This window comes from Gymnodraco acuticeps, unplaced genomic scaffold (assembly GCF_902827175.1).
Source record: "Gymnodraco acuticeps unplaced genomic scaffold, fGymAcu1.1, whole genome shotgun sequence".
In the NCBI taxonomy this organism is placed as follows: Eukaryota; Metazoa; Chordata; class Actinopteri; order Perciformes; family Bathydraconidae; genus Gymnodraco; species Gymnodraco acuticeps.
The window spans coordinates 43,174-59,974 of record NW_022991760.1 but is presented as its reverse complement, the minus strand read 5'-3'; the positions used below and the strand labels follow the sequence as shown (position 1 = coordinate 59,974).

General features: G+C 40.7%; 2 protein-coding genes across 3 annotated transcripts in view; both read left to right on the top strand.

Moving 5' to 3' along the window:
- The first annotated feature begins 307 nt into the window (after window positions 1-307).
- LOC117534971 lies at window positions 308-2,914 on the top strand. Of its 2 annotated transcripts, none has more exons than XM_034199263.1 (7): window positions 308-501; window positions 593-658; window positions 864-952; window positions 1,047-1,152; window positions 1,422-1,491; window positions 2,319-2,377; window positions 2,706-2,914. In XM_034199263.1, the coding sequence occupies exons 1-7, from the start codon at window positions 364-366 to the stop codon at window positions 2,796-2,798; spliced, it is 621 nt and encodes a 206-aa protein (XP_034055154.1). In that variant the 5' UTR covers window positions 308-363; the 3' UTR covers window positions 2,799-2,914. The 2 variants fall into 2 exon arrangements, with proteins under 2 accessions (XP_034055154.1, XP_034055153.1); XM_034199262.1 differs by having other exon boundaries at window positions 1,386-1,491.
- An 8,312-nt stretch (window positions 2,915-11,226) lies between these two features.
- Window positions 11,227-16,801, top strand: part of pdzd2 (PDZ domain containing 2) — a gene marked incomplete at its 3' end in the record, with an annotated part of 44,347 nt that continues 38,772 nt past the window's right edge. The window contains 1 exon segment of the mRNA XM_034199285.1: window positions 11,227-11,593.

The following is a 16,801-nucleotide window of genomic DNA, read 5'->3' as shown; positions in this document are numbered from 1 at the left end:
ATCTTACAAAATAAAAGTGTCACATTCATGAAACTTGCTCCATTTATTGGTACCAGTCCTAGAACCATACCCTGAAAAATGCTTGAGGGTGGGATTCATAGAAACCTCTTTTGGTGGGGGGGGGCATTTTATGACAGGCCTGGCCATCACAAGATGCCCCCCCTTGCTATCTTACAAAATAAAAGTGTCACATTCATGAAACTTGCTCCATTTATTGGTACCAGTCCTAGAACCATACCCTGAAAAATGCTTGAGGGTGGGATTCATAGAAACCTCTTTTGGTGGGGGGGGAATTTTATGACAGGCCTGGCCATCACAATATGCCCCCCCTTGCTATCTTACAAAAATAAAAGTGTGACATTCATGAAACTTGCTCCATTTATTGGTACCAGTCCTAGAACCATACCCAGAAAAATCAACCAGCGCAATGACGGTCAAGCAGCTGTTATTGACAGCTACGCTATGACCGCCATCTGGAAACACACATTTGGAAGAATCCGGGTATGTACATGATTGGAATGACTTTGCTTTTGTAAATGTTGCAAATGTGCATTTTTCAACAGGAATGTAATACTTTTGCAACTACTCTCAGGTTGATCCAATGGCACACACAGTCATCGTGGGAATTGTGAACGAGAACCATCACTGGATGTTGGTGGTGAGAATAGGAGCATATTTTAAGCTCCAATCTGTATCTATAGTGCTGTATACACCATATATAATTAGTGATTTGCAAGATAACCGGGCCACACATACATGCTGTCACTTATTATTGATCAAATCTAAACAATACCCTACATCGTACCTGCGTAATGTATGGTTCCTGCCTAATGCATGTTGTGTTTCCATGTGAATAATAAAAGGTAATGTACCCCCATGAGAAGAAAACCCTCTTCTTGGATCCACTTGGAGAAGGGAAAGGCAAAACGAAGGTGTGCCTGCAATCTACAAGGTACATTTGATACAGTGTACTAGTTCCGGTGTTTTATGAGTATTTTGACAATGATGTGCTGCATCTTGACACATGTACTATCTACATACTGTAGAGCCTTTATGAGGATGAAAGGCTGCAAGGTGTCAAGATGGACATGCAGCACCCTCCCCCATAATCGCCAACAAGACAGCACATCCTGTGGTGTCCTGGCCTTAAAAGTGAGTGTGAAATGCATTTAGCCAAACATTACTCTCAAACTCAAATTCAGTAGCAATTAGACTGAATATCTTGACTTGCTTTTATACATCTTGATCAAAGATGTATTGAATTGTGTCAAACTACACATATACAACATGTCATTCTTTAAATCTGTTGGGTCATTTGTCTGTATTCCATTTGAGGGTAAAATCATAGACCATGCAGTCCAGATACTAATCAAGGTTCTCTTCAGTTTGCAGAGAACATTTTACTGGGGGAGGTAATTGAGTTTGAAACCTCACAGAAGGCAGTGCACGAGCTGAGGCTGGACATTGCTACTTCTCTCCTCAGAGAATCTGGTTTGTTACCTTTTCTCAACATTGTCAATGACTTCATGTAGTTACTTTTATTAATTGTATCTCATAAGTATGCATCAATAACCTAGTATATTAATAATGTGCCATGCAAATTGTTGTATTGTATCACTGCTTGGACCATTGGTACTGTTGGGTTAATCTTGACCAGGGAAATTATCAGGGTTTTAAAAGCAACACAGTGGCTTAAGTATAGATTAGGGTAAATAGTCACTACATACAGTATATTGTGTATCTCAACTCCAAACAGATAACATATGAAGCATCGCAGGCAGGCATCTTCAACTGCAATTTCATATAGGCTACACACATCACACTCCAACACACCCTTTCAATTCTGCGGTTTATTTAAGATGTGAGATTTCCCCATCTTCCTCCTTTCAATGTGCTCATTGGTGTGTATTACTTTTAACTGATATCCTCAGTTAATTTTTACCTTGAACTTATTATAATCAAAGCTGTATAGCTAATACATGTGATGAACAACAAAAGAACCATGAGAACCAAACTTAAATTGATGCGTACAGTGCGAAAGAAGTTTTTGTAATGACATTGTGCAGGTTCCCATTCTACAGAGGGTACGGAGAGGGTGAAAGAAGGAGCAGATGGCTCCTCTGTGCTCAGATTTAATCATTTAGAAAATCTATGTGTTTGTGTGTGTTTTGCCTTTTCTTCACACAAAATAATAAAAGACCACAACAAATGTGTCCTTATATAATTGACCTTTTAGTCAAAATTTGGAATGGGTCACCTTGACCCCAAATCTGCAATGTGGTTTATCTGAAGATATTGATTACGTTTTGTCTCAACAGATGATCTAAGCAGGCTTTGCTTTTACTGCGGGATGGAGGAGCAGGATGAAGAACATTGGGTAATTTCCTATTGCACATTACAAATAAAGAAAATTAGCAGAAATATGTTTCCAGACTTTATCAACATAACATTTGCGTTGGTAATTGCTACTATATTTGGCATCTTCAGCATGAACTGATAAAGGGTTAATGTTTTGCTTGTTTTTCCATACATTTTTGTTGAAAATGTATTTCTTTCTCATAACACAACATTTATGTTTTTGAAAGATTTCGATTATTGAAGGAATGGTTAGAATGTTAGTGGGAAATACATTAGAGATATTCTATTATCATAACAAAATCCCATAATGCATACCTTACATAACAAGTATTTATTGTTTTTCTCAGATTTGCTGTGACATTTGTCAGCAGTGGTACCACCACCAATGTGTACAAAGGCCGCCAGTTGATCAACCGTACTTGTGCCCTGGATGCACATAATGCCCCGAAGGAACCATCATTAACTGTCCACTGTCATTTCAACCAATGCAACTATTGTTTGGCCTGTCATAAAATTCCCCTCCCCCACCAAAAGAGGTTTCTATTAATCCCACCCTCAAGCATTTTCAGGGTATGGTTCTAGGACTGGTACCAATAAATGGAGCAAGTTTCATGAATGTGACACTTTTATTTTGTAAGATAGCAAGGGGGGGCATATTGTGATGGCCAGGCCTGTCATAAAATGTCCCCCCCCACCAAAAGAGGTTTATATGAATCCCACCCTCAAGCATTTTTCAGAGTATGGTTCTAGGACTGGTACCAATAAATGAAGAAAGTTTCATGAATGTCACACTTTAATTTTGTAAGATAGCAAGGGGGGGGCATATTGTGATGGCCAGGCCTGTCATAAAATGCCCCCCCCCCACCAAAAGAGGTTTCTATGAATCCCACCCTCAAGCATTTTTCAGGGTATGGTTCTAGGACTGGTACCAATAAATGGAGCAAGTTTCATGAATGTGACACTTTTATTTTGTAAGATAGCAAGGGGGGGGCATATTGTGATGGCTAGGCCTGTCATAAAATGCCCCCCCCCCCCCAAAAAAAAAGAGGTTTCTATGAATCCCACCCTCAAGCATTTTTCAGGGTATGGTTCTAGGACTGGTACCAATAAATGGAGCAAGTTTCATGAATGTCACACTTTTATTTTGTACGCATAGCATATATGCTGACAAAGACTATGTAACATTTGTAAACATATTTAGATTATTAGATGACAACTATGTAAAATGAAACAATACATTTTAAAGCACGTTTATACAGACAGGACGTAACAATAATGATAAAAAAAAACATTTAAAAAAACAAACTGAAAAGGAAGTGACGAACGAATTTCGACACCTCAAATACGGAGCGAAAAGTTAAACCAGAAGAATCAAGACTATGAGCTACCACTAAACAACTCACAGTCTGAAAATTACCATTAATAAAAACCCTGAACGTTTACTTTTCGTTTTAAACATCGTTTTAAGGTGTAAACCTATGGTGTTAACGTGTCATTTAGAGGTGAAACGTGTCATTTAGAAATGCGCGTTCCCGTGACAAGGGGGGCATTTCATGACGGGGAGGCATAATGTGACACAACACCGTCACTGACGTTCAACCAGAAAACATCAGCCGTTAGCCCTCAGAGCTCACAGCTCCTCATATCTGTTCAGAAACTGGAAAAAAGTTAAACAAGTACAAACCACAGACTGTCTGTGTCATGGCGAATACAGTCGCTGGTTTATTTATGTCTGTAGGCCGTTGTTATGAGTGTGGAATGAGCATATACAACGTTGAAAACAAGCATTTTAAAAGGTTGTTCGCCTGCCGTCTTGTCTGCAGACTTGTCAAGCATTAATTCATGGTTTTTACTAACCGGTATCAGTATTACTTCGGCAAAATTTAGAAACGTATATTACAATTTAATCACGGTAAAATATGTTAATTTTGTTGTAGTTAGCTCCCGAGCCAGCGCGTCTTGTTTGAATGATGCGAGTAAACACAGCTGGCAGCCGTGGTGAAACTTGAGCGTTTAGAGCGAAGCGAATATTCGCATCGCGTCCGGTGTGAACGCACCATTATGCTACGTTCACACCGGACGCGATGCGAATATTCACTTCGCTCTAAACGCTCCTATCGCATCACTCTAGTCTAATGCTGCGTTCAGACCGGACACGATGCGATGTTTGGGGGCGGCGCGATTAAATGTAAAGTCAATACAGAGACGCGGACAGACGCGAATTCGCTCTGACGGCGAGCATGAAGCGGTGGACGCGGCGCGAATCACACGATTGAGGCGATTGAACGGTGCCGCGAGAGTTCAATTTTATCAACTCGAGCGTCAAATTCACGTGACGCGTTCTCACGGAAGCCAATCAGCGGTGAGGATCTCAGCCTGCCGTCACTGACGTTCAACCAGAAAACATCAGCCGTTAGCTGTTAGCCCTCAGAGCTCACAGCTCCTCATATCTGTTCAGAAACTGGACAAAAGTTAAACAAGTACAAACCACAGACTGTCTGTGTCATGGCGAATACAGTCGCTGGTTTATTTATGTCTGTAGGCCGTTGTTATGAGTGTGGAGTGAGCATATACAACGTTAGCTTAGCCTGGTCGACCCAATCTCCATTCAGAAAACAAGCATTTTAAAAGGTTTTTCGCCTGCTGTCTTGTCTGCAGACTTGTCAATAGGGGTGTAACGGTTCACAGAAGTCACGGTTCGGTTCGTACCTCGGTTTGGGGGTCACGGTTCGGTACGGGTTCGGTACAACAAGAAATAGCAAAAAAAGTCCCAGATGCATAATTACAGGTTTGTTGTTATTTATGTTTGAACAGTAGTGCAAGTTTCAGTTTAAAAATAAGGAACTCTGACATTTTGAATAATGAACTGTATTAAACAGTTAAAAACAAACCATACACACTCAGATGGCCATATTATCTATAATGGCTGATGTCAAACAAAAAGGTTTCATCAAGCTGTAAAACTAAAAAGAATGTCTTGAAAATATTACATCCTAAATAATAAGAAAGTGTTTCAAGAGCGCAAAGTCGTTGAAAAACATATGCCAAAAGCTTCCGTTATTTATTTTGTTCTCTCGGCTCTCATGTCTATTGGCTTATTAAAAACAGCAGGGATCAGCTGTTGAACTGCTGTTGTCTTTTGCCGTATGTTTCCATTAGCATACCGCACCGCTGTCGAACAACGCCGACACACCATCCTCGTCCAATCCACCACTCGTCCGATCCACCACTCGCACTCTTCATCGTTATTGTAGTCCACAGGGAACCCGAAATGTTCCCACACAGCTGATTTAAAAGAAGCAGGTGGGTCTTCTAGCTCCTGTGTGTTATCTGAAATCGCCATACTAACTTTTCTTCTTCTTGTAGTTTGTTCGTTTTGTTGTTGTGTTTCTTCTTGTTCTTCATTTGTTGTTTAAGGGCGGCTGGCAAACAGCTTTTAGGCGCAATACCGCCCACTGGATTATATATAGTGTAGTGGATACTGCCCTGAATGACAGATTTATTTTCCACTCGTAAAAAAAAAAGGCGTATTCGTCGTGTGACTGCGTGTGCCGAACCGTGACGTCCGAACCGTGACGTTACGGGACGAATACGGATACCGTTACACCCCTACTTGTCAAGCATTAATTCATGGTTTTTACTAACCGGCATCAGTATGTTGTTACTTCAGCATCATTTAGAAACGTGTATTACAATTTAATCACGGTAAAATATGTTCATTTTGTTGTAGTTGTAGCTCCCGAGCCAGCGCGTCTTGTTTGAATGATGCGAGTAAACACAGCTGGCAGCCGTGGTGAAACTCGAGCGATTAGAGCGAAGCGAATATTCGCATTGCGTCCGGGGTGAACGGACAATTAGACTAGAGTGATGCGATAGGAGCGTTTAGAGCGAAGCGAATATTCGCAAATTATATATATAGAATAATTATGATGATGCATTTGTTTACCACTAAAATACAGCAACACATATTTGATTCATGTAGTTTATAACGGGACAATTACAATTATTATTAACTATGTCTGTAGACTACAACACAACAAAATAGGACAACAATAAACACAATTTAAACAGACACAAAAATAAAACATTTAACTACGTAGCCTACTTACTTTCTTGTAGAAGTACAAATGTCCAGGATGCCCGAATCAATAACAAAACTGCGAGCCTGCACGCACGACGCTACGCTTCTGAAACGCGTCCGGTGGGTTATGGCGCTTGAGGAGGTTGGACCAAAACCGCGGCGCAGCCGTGACGCGGCGCAGACGGACCCAGTGGAAACTGGGGGTAACGCGCCGCAGACGGACCCAGTGGAAACTAGGGGTAATTTTAGAGAAGCGCTGCGCCGAGCCGCTGCGCCGAGCCGCTTCTGGGACGCGTCTGAGCCGTAACGTGGCGCGTGTGTTGGAATAGCACCCATTGACTAGAGTGGCCGCGATTGATTGATTGATTGAAAAGTTTATTAACAGCTTGTATATTGGGTACAGTACAGTACAGCTCAAAACATACAATTGTTAAGGGGATGCAGACCAGAGAAAGACTTTCGTCTTGTTTACATCAGGGTCCCCCATTTCCAATTCATCGTGTCATGTAAGACATATAAGACATATTTGACATACAGATGGCTTATTTACAATTTACATACAGGTGGTTTTTTTACATACAGATTGCTTGTTTACAATTTTCATTTTAGATTTCGTTCTAATACATCCTAACCGGACATTTAAGACATACCAAGTCTACAGATATACAGTTAGTAACAGAGTCTAAAATGTGAGTATATACATAGATGGGGGGGGGGGAAGCTGTCCATTGAACGACAGGTTGAGATTTGTACCATTACCGGGGCCAGTTTTGCAATGCTCTCCCCCGAAGGTGCTCTTTAAGAGAGGTTTTGAAGGTAAGTATAGTTTTACTTTCCTTTACAGTTGTGGGAAGAGCGTTCCACCTTGATGTGGCATAATTGCGAAACGTGTATTCCCCCTTTTTTGTGCTAAATCTGGGTTTCACATGATTTGTGGAGCTCCCTCTGGTGTTATGATCATGGTATTCCTTGACCTTTGGGAAGAATTTTGACATGTACATGGGTACCGTAGAGGTGTAGTGGATCTTGTAGACCAGGCCCATTGCAAGTAGCTGTACTCTGTCGTCTACTCTAAGCCATCCTAGGTTGTCAAAGTGGGCAGAGGTGAGGTGGGTTCTAGATGAAAGGTCAAGCAGTAGTCTGACCAGTTTATTTCGCGATGTTTGAAGTTTTATTGTTAGCGCCTTGGAGGTGCTATGGTACCATGACGTGCAAGCATAGTCATAGTACCCTTGAATGAGTGCTCCTGCCAGAGTTTTCAGGGTGTTTTTGTTTACCAGAGAGGAGATCCGGTATAGGAATCTAGTTATTTGATTTACTTTTTTTATTACATTGGATGCCATTTTGTCACAGGAGAGGTTTGCCTCAAGAATAGATCCTAGGTATGTAATTTCCTTCTTACTTGTGACAATAATGTCGCCCACTGCAACTGAGAAGTCGTCGGATTTGCTGAGATTATGTTTCGAACCGAAGAGAATGGACTCTGTTTTACCCAGGTGTAATGATAATTTATTATCGGCGAGTCAGGTGCAGATTCTGCCGAGCTCGGAGCTGAGGGTTTTTTCAACCTGCAACCTGTTCCTGCCAGAGACCAGCAGGGCTGAGTCGTCCGCGAACAGGAACAAGTTGCAGTCACATGCTGATGACATGTCATTTACATAAATTAGGAACAGTAACGGACCTAATATGCTTCCTTGTGGAACACCACAGCTCACTGGGAGGGGGGGGGGACAGAGTACCATTTACCTCCACCATCTGTTCTCTCCCCTCCAGGTAGGATTGCATCCAGCTCACCGATAGTTTATCAAAACCAATTGCTTTTAGCTTGTCAATCAGAATGGGGTGATTGACAGTGTCGAAAGCCTTTTGTAGGTCCAGCATCACCATGCCGCAGTACTTGCCCTCATCCACCTCTTGTTTGATGTGGTCGCTCAAAATACGAAGGCATGTGTCAGTGGAGTGGGATGTTCTAAAGCCAGATTGAAATTCATAGATTAGTTTCTTTTCCGCGAGGTACTTTTCGACCTGTTCATATACTATTTTTTCCATGACTTTCGAGATGGAGGTAAGTATAGAAACAGGGCGGTAGTTGCCTGGGTCCAATTTGCTGCCCTTTTTGTGCAGGGGGGTTACTCTTGCAATTTTGAAGTCTTTGGGTACTTTTCCCTGTTTTATGGAGAGGTTAATTATGTGAGCTATGACTGGTGAGATGGCGGTTGCTGTGTCTCTGAGGAATTTGGAGGGGATATTGTCGTGGCCAGTGGCCTTGTTAGGTTGGAGGGCGCTCAGTTTAATGAGTACCTCTGCTGTTGTTACCCTTGCTAGACTGAAATCATCTTTGCGTACCCCTAGGTTTTTGTAGTAGATCATGATGTGATCTACTCCAAAAAGCCCTGAGTGGGAGGGTAATTTATTTACAAGAGTTGTGGCTATGTTTGTGAAAAAAATGTTCAAGTACTTGGCCACATCCAGTTTGTCTGTGATGAGCCTGTTATCTGTCTTTATGTTTAAGTTAGAAAATCTCGTTTTGAGTTTTTTACTGCAGCCAAGCTGGTTATTGAGTAATTTCCAAAGTTCACAGGGTTTATTTTTGTTTTCCTCAGTTTTGACATTGATGAAATTCTTTTTGGCAAGTTTTGATCATGGAGCTTACGTCATTTCTTAGTCTGTTTCTTTCAATTTTGAGTTCAGTCACGTGGGCCTGGAGTTCACTGCTTGTGCTTTTGGAAAGCATTGACTGATGTTACGACCGCCGCGGCGCAGCCGTAACGCGGCGCAGACGGACCCGGTGGAAACTGGGGGTGTATGGCGAGACGCGGCGGGGCTCGTCCTGGGCTTGTTCTGAGCACACACGCAGACTCACAGCCAGGCTGCAAGTGTGTGTGTGTGTGTGTGTGTGTGTGTTTTTGTTGTTGTTGCTGTGTCTCGCAGATCCCCCGCAGCAAGCTAGCTCACACTGTCCGCTCCTCACAGCAGCGAGCCACGCAGCGTCCCTCCAACACGGCACCCAGACCCCACGCAGCATTCTCACCTGTTTGTCATTACTGGTGTCATTTTCTGGTTGCTAACGCCATTGTGACACATGATCACTGATGTTCCGCTGTAACGGTGGTGGACTCGGAAGGGGGGGGGGGGGGGGGGGCAGGAGCTCCAACAAGCCGTTTAGGACAGAGAGTGAATATACACATAGGCCTACAGAGATGCTGTATGAGAAACCAATGTGATTTTGGAACATTGAAATATATAAATGTATTTTAGTAGACCTCAACAATGGAATTATGATTAGTAGAAATGGCCATGACATGGGACCTTTAAGAAAAATCTTAGAAAACAAGCTTACTCACATGGCAAACAGTAATTCCAATATAGAGAGATTTTTCTACACACATGCTGGGGACATTGATGGGATAAAGAGGATGCTGGAGATCTGCATTTGGTGAGGAGAGGACTTCTAGAGCTGGACCTATGCGCTATATGTGATGACAGGAGGTGGATGGAGGTCAGATTTAAAGTTTGACATCAGCACAGTGATTGGCTGTTGGAGGTAACATCTTGTTTAACTATAACATAACACAATCAGCTTACTAGATGTGGCTGAGGAGTGACGGAGAAATGAGAATGAATGAACGTAAAGGTAGTCTTCCTGATTTAATTTACGCAAAGCCTCATGGGCAATGCCATATGCTTAACTTGTTCCTAAGCCTATTTCAAGACTCTGTGGCTTCAAGCCGTCCTCCCCCTGTTGTGACATCCTTCGGCTAAAGGAGTAGCCCCAGAACAGTGAGAACACAGTGTTCAGTGGAACTTCTTTAGAGACAAAAATGGAAATAAGCTCTCAGGCTTCGTTGGGTTTCATCAATTCTGACAACTATACTGATTTGATGCCTCCAGATGAGCCGTAAACTGTGCATTTTTTTTATGTCAAACATGTATTTAAAAAATATATTTTCTCGATAACAAAATCTATTTCAATTTCCCAGTTCACCACTGGTAATGCCTGTACTGAAAATATGTTTAATTCTCAACATTTCATTATTATATTTTCTACCTTCCCACCCTTCACGCAATAAGTGTATAGACTTTTAAGTTGTGCAGGCTCAAACTGTTTTTTAAATTGCATTCTGATATAAATGCATTAACCAGTTTCTAACTGTAAAAATACACATCAGCAAAATGTACTTCAAATATCAAAAGTAATCTCTCCCTTTTCCAAGTAGGCCTATAGAATAATATTATGGTTTTATCTTTTTACATGTTGTTTCATTTTAATGTTGTAGTTTGTAAAGGTTGAGATATTTATTGTTACTTTTTAGAATACGTTGTAAAACATAAGTAGACTAACGTAGCCTACTGCTGTAGCCTACAGCCTGTAGGCATGAACAAAGTATCCAGTAGGTTATGATTTATGAGTGTTATATAATGGGGGGAGTAAAAAGTTCAACATAGCATAAAATGAAGAATACCAAAGTGAAGTACAAGTAGGCTATGTCAAAAATAGTGCTTAGTTTATACTTTGTGCCTTTACTTGAGTAACATTCTGAATTCAGGCCTTTACTTGTTACAGAGTATTACTGCACTTTGGCATTTCATCTTTTACTTTAATACAAGATGTGAGTACTTCTCCCCCTCTGTTGAGTAGTCTACATATACTTTTTCCCATCCCAACGCGGTATATCCTACAGAGCACGGTCCAAGAAGCTGGGCAGGCCGGGCGGAAGTGCAGCCTGGCAGGCGGAGCTCAGGGAAAACAGCGGTCTCGACAGAATGCTGACTCCGCCCTCCGCCGAGAGAGAGCTCATCAAGTCCCTGAACACATCACCCATACCTGAGCAGAAAGGCAAACGCAGCAGATTAATGACTGTAATCCAACTCTTTTCTGCATTCCTGGATGGGTTTTCATGCAGTGGATATTTGATGAGTGGAGTTTGGAGTTCTGGAGCCACTTTTTTTCAGGCTAAACCCAGCGTTACCCTACTTTATTTTTGCACGGATTTACCGTTAAATCGCTTTTATATAAAGTGAATGTGTAGTTTTGGAAGGACCAGATAACCTCGGTATCTATTTTTTTAAATACCTGAAAACATGGAATATTTTAATGGTTTGACCTGGAATTGGGAGTCTTCGAAATGCATGGCCATGTAATGTAACCCAAAGGTAGGATACTCTGGATTATATTTTAATCTAGGCTCTCTCAGACTATGATGCGTCTGACCATAATGGAATATGGTAACGTAAATACTAGTGCAGTTTAAATGACTATTTCCCCATCAAAGTGTGTTAAAACAGGGAGACAGATTGGTCATGTAAATAAACATAAGTATCCTTTAGTCACGACGCAAAAGGCACGATCAACCCAAACTATAAAACCAGACTGGAGGCTCCGTTCACATCACTGCTGCTGCTTTCATATTTCAACCAATGGTGTGAACTCGAAATTAAAACGTGTTTTTAGGTAGACTATTGCCTCTCAATGTATTTTAATTAAAGCAAGTAGTATGTGTCACATCAAATCAAAGTGTATATAGCCCAATATCACAGTTACCCTCAGTGGGTTTGACAGATTAACAAACATGAATGACAGTGCTAAAAAATAAATACAATTACAGGAAAATAATGAAAATACAAGATAGATTGTAAAATAAAAATGCAATGAATTAAATACAACAAAAGACAATACAAATAAAATAAAAACAATACAATTAAAATAAGATACCATCAAATGTAGGACCCAGGAGAACAAACATAGGGAATAATGTGAAACCAGCCCTAACTATGGGCTTTATTAAAAGAGAAGGTCTTCAGCTCACTGTTAGATTGATGCCTCTGATAAGAACAGGAAGTTCACATCTGTGTTTCTCTGGATCAGCCTCAAATATCCTAAGAAGCTCCACTACCTTAAACTGATAGATTCACTTATTTATTTCCATGTAAACAGCAGTTGATTTGGAACAAAAGCTGAAATCACAGAAACTCACTCTCACAGTTACAACACAGTAACAATGAATGCTTACTACATTGAACATTAACAAAGTGAGCAGTGAGCTGTGGCTTTATTGTTGTTGACATGTAAAATATACCCTTTTATTATACTATTAACAATCAAATCCATTCTCCAATTCACTAACAGTACTGCTGAAAAGATGTATAATTCTCCACATTCCATTATTACATTTTAAATGGTCTAACCATTCATAAAAGGAGTGTACAGACATTTAAATTGTCCATAATTAACGTTTTATTCTTAATAAAAAAACGAATATCGTCAAATTACATATAAATTGCTATATCTGTAACTATTTATTGTTAAAAAAAACACACAGGGTCAATACAATTACCACATTAAGCTTTTGTGTAATACATTACTTATACTGTACATTCACCACAAAGCAAAGCTGTTTCCAGAATTTAAACATTGCTTACAATGGGACCTTAAAGTTAAAGAGCCTAGTTTAAGCAGACAGTGGAGCATTAATACATCCACTTCCATATTACACGCAGGGTGTGTAGATAGATGACAGAAGGTAGAAAAAAGCATTGATTTCACCATACCAACAACACATGCACATTAACTAAGTGCTCCAGCTGTGCTTTGCATTGTTTTTGTAGGTTAACTGAATGACATTGGATGATTCTGCACCTATTTGACACACATTTAAATATAGGAAAGACATCCTCTTTTTGTGCCTACACTTGAGCAGTTTCCCTGTTATAGTTCAATGAAGGAGAATTCATTTGAGATGTTTATAACGTCTGCATTCCTGCTTAGGAAATCTCTGCTCTCTGTAACTCCATTCAGTGTTTTCTCAAGCTCTTCTGGCTGCAGCTTAAAAATGACTTCACTATGAAATAATGTGATAGCTTTTACATCTAGAGGCTACAAATGATCCCTCTCAGCATGCAGGAAGCAGACAGGAGTCACATGTAGGGAACAGAGGCTCTGGATGATGTTCAGTCTGAGTGAGCACATCTATACGTCTGTGGATCAAGCATGTGCTGAAGCCTCTGTCATTAGTTTAAGCACTGTACAAACTTCAACAACAGAAGCTTATTCCCAGAGGAGAAAACCAAGGAACTTCTTTTAAACATTTGATTGCTTATTTTATTTTACTATTTTTGTTCTGTATTTAATTTGTCATTTTCGGGTCTCTAAAAATATATGATTTGCAAAACTGCACTTTTAATATAATGTGACCCCAAATAAATAAAGAATTACAAAAAAAGAATAACAAAAATCCCATGTTCAGTAATGCATGCAGAATTATTGATGTGATTCATGTGTTCACATAAAGGAAAATATGACATTTAGCGTACATATGTAACATTGTTTATTAAAAGGAACATGGGGACATTAGATGTTATTGGCCATTCAGATGGCAGAAAGCACAGTTTATTATACCTCTAACAGTACAGGTCACTAAGACATTTGTTTTCTGTTCTAGCCTTTATCAATAATAAACATGGTTTCACTCTATATTTCATGTTAATTCATTTACACCTCTATATTAAAAATACTAGTACTATTTTTTTTCGTAAAATGAAAACCACCTTTTCGGAATATTTTTGATCACTATCGCCGGGGTCCATGAAAAATCTTTTCTCTGCTGCGCTTAGTGAAGCATCATTTCCACTGACAGCTGATCAATCAAATACATCTCTCATTGTGTTTATGTTGAATGATCGAGGCCTCCACTGTCGCTTTAAGTTTACAGTTGATAAGCGGATTTAAATAATTGATAAATACCATATCCAGACCTTTCATCCTGTGCACTCAGAGTGTTTGCCCAGTAAAGTTGTGTTGTCACTCTTCCAGGAGGGCACGGTTTGGCTGGGTTGGGCCTCTGAGAAGTCTCTGTCTCTTCAGCTGCTAAATGTTCCACTGTGTTCCCAGCTACTCTCTCTCTGTCTGTCAGCTGGGCTGTTTCTTCAAAAAGAGCGAGTGAAAACAACGTTTAAGAGAGCAGAGTTTGCTTAAAGCGGCTGAACAATCTGAAAAGTCTGTCTTTGTCATTGCAACTGATCCTTTTTAGTCATACTCTTTGCAATCAATATTTATATTCGGAGGTGGGAGAAGTACTCAGATCTTGTACTTGAGTAAAAGTAGAAGTACCAGAGTGTAGGAATACTCTGTTACAAGTAAAAGTCCTGCATTCAAAATGTTACTCAAGTAAAAGTACAAAAGCATTAGCATTAAAATATAATTAAAATACCAAAAGTAAAAGTAGTGATTGTTTGATTGGTCCATTTCAGAATAATATATATGATATGTTTTATAATGATTGATCATGAAAGTGTTCTCAGCTGGTAAAGGTGCAGCTAGTCTGAATGACTTTGTATACTGCAGGGTAGCTGGTGGATTTACTCCAGGTGGAACTAAAGTCTGATTCAACACTTGATTATATTTCACATCATTCATCTGTGAAGTAACTAAAGGGATTAAATAAATGTAGTGGAGTAGAAGCACACCATTTACCTCTGAATTGTAGTGAGTAGAGTAGCATGGAAAATACTCAAGTAAAGTACAAGTATCTCCAAATTATACTTTAGTGCAGTACTTGTGTAGATGTACTTAGTTACTTCCCTCCTCTGTTTATATTAAGATACCGGTTATTGACCCGTTGAGTCCTGTTTAGCGATTTAGGCACAGGGCCGGCCAACAGAGCTCAGTGTGTGTGTGTGTGTGTGTGTGTGTGTGTGTGTGTGTGTGTGTGTGTGTGTGTGTGTGTGTGTGTGTGTGTGTGTGTGTGTGTGTGTGTGTGTGGCCTAGCATTACTATACTTGTGGGGACCTAAATCTGTCTACACAGTCACGTGTAGGGACTCGCCTCCCTTATGGGGACAAAATGGAGGAATCATTCATTTTAGGGTGAAGACTTGGTTACGTTTAGGTTTAGGGTTAGGGTAAGGGTTAGGCATGTGTTGGCTATGGTTAAGGTTAGGATAAGTCTCCAGGAAATGCATGTAAGTCAATGTAATGTCCCCTGAAGTGATGTATACATGGTGTGTGTGAGAGAGAGAGAGAGAGAGAGAGAGAGAGAGAGAGAGAGAGAGAGAGAGAGAGAGAGAAAAAAGAGAAAGAGAGAGAGAGAGAAAGAGAAAAAGAGAAAGAGAGAGATATATATATATATATATATATATATATATATATGTTGGTTTCTGCTGTCAGGCCTGGAGGATTTCATATGGGTTCAGTATTGGCTTAAAGGATTTATTTTCTTTTGTCTGTCATTTAGGTATCCAAAAACTGGTTTGGCTTGCTGCAGTCATTCCTCCTGTCGATACTAGTCATTAGGATATGCATTCTAAAGTTAATCTGAGGATAATATGAGGCCTCCTCTGTCTGAAATATGGATACGTGAGTATTGTTTAAAGACAGATTTTAAAAAATGTGAACCAATCTTAGGCCAGTCAGATTTAGAGGGAGGGGCACGGGTTGCTTCCAGTTTACAGAATGCAAGTTCCTACAGGTACAGTGCTTTAATGGCAGTCATGTCTGAGCAAAGGATCTATTCCACATAAACACGAGTAGTACCTGTGAGACTGACCGTTGAGCGGCCTGACCAAGCAAGGAGGCAGAACGTCCAAAATACAACCCGGTGTGGGCATTTATTACTCACTGGCACATGACACAGCCTCAATCTCGCTGTTCACGTGAGCACAGTCACCAGCCACAAGGATCTCACACACCAAACAAAAACAGGAAACACAGAGCCTAAATACCCACACTAATTAACCCAACAAGACACAGGTGAGGGGGGAGGAGACAACACAGGGCACCAGGTGCACACAATCAACAGCAACAGACATGGGGAAAGGGAACACTTTTCAAAATATGTGCAATATGCAAAGCCCGAAGCCGTCAGTCCACAGTGACGAACTTACCTTCGTCACTGTACCCACGCCTCTTGCAAGCATATGAAAACACATTACATTATTTAACTGTCCGGCAGTGACTCAGTCAGTAGGTGCTTGGACTGGGAGCTGTAGGGTTGCCGGTTCAAGTCCCCGACCAGACATAAAATATGGAGTGTGGACTGGTACTTGGAGAGGTCCCAGTTCACCTCTTGTGCCCTGCCGTGGTGCCCTTGAACAAGGCACCGGACACCCCGGTGACTACATCAAAAGCCTTTTTAGCTTAACATCTACCTACTGTATACCTAATGCTAACTAACTCATTAAGAAACTGTTAGCATGGCCTTGTTGCAGCTCAGCCTGTTTCTCATCATGTGGCTAATCTTTCTACATGGTGTAAACTCCCACAAGGCCCATATTCTCTGACGTTTTATTTGTAAACAAACCACAAGTTGGTGCACCGGTACGAGGGATGTCCCGATCACCTTTTTTTGCTCCCGATCCGATTCCGATC

What these genes read in the sequence shown, in the direction of transcription:
- LOC117534971 (XM_034199262.1), top strand. Translation starts at nt 364, where the DNA reads ATGAAACTTGCTCCATTTATTGGTACCAGTCCTAGAACCATACCCAGA. An exon ending in GTGTGCCTGCAATCTACAAG is followed by an intron (nt 953 to 1,046) that starts GTACATTTGATA and finishes TACATACTGTAG; the next exon opens with AGCCTTTATGAGGATGAAAG. An exon ending in TTCTCTCCTCAGAGAATCTG is followed by an intron (nt 1,492 to 2,318) that starts GTTTGTTACCTT and finishes TTGTCTCAACAG; the next exon opens with ATGATCTAAGCAGGCTTTGC.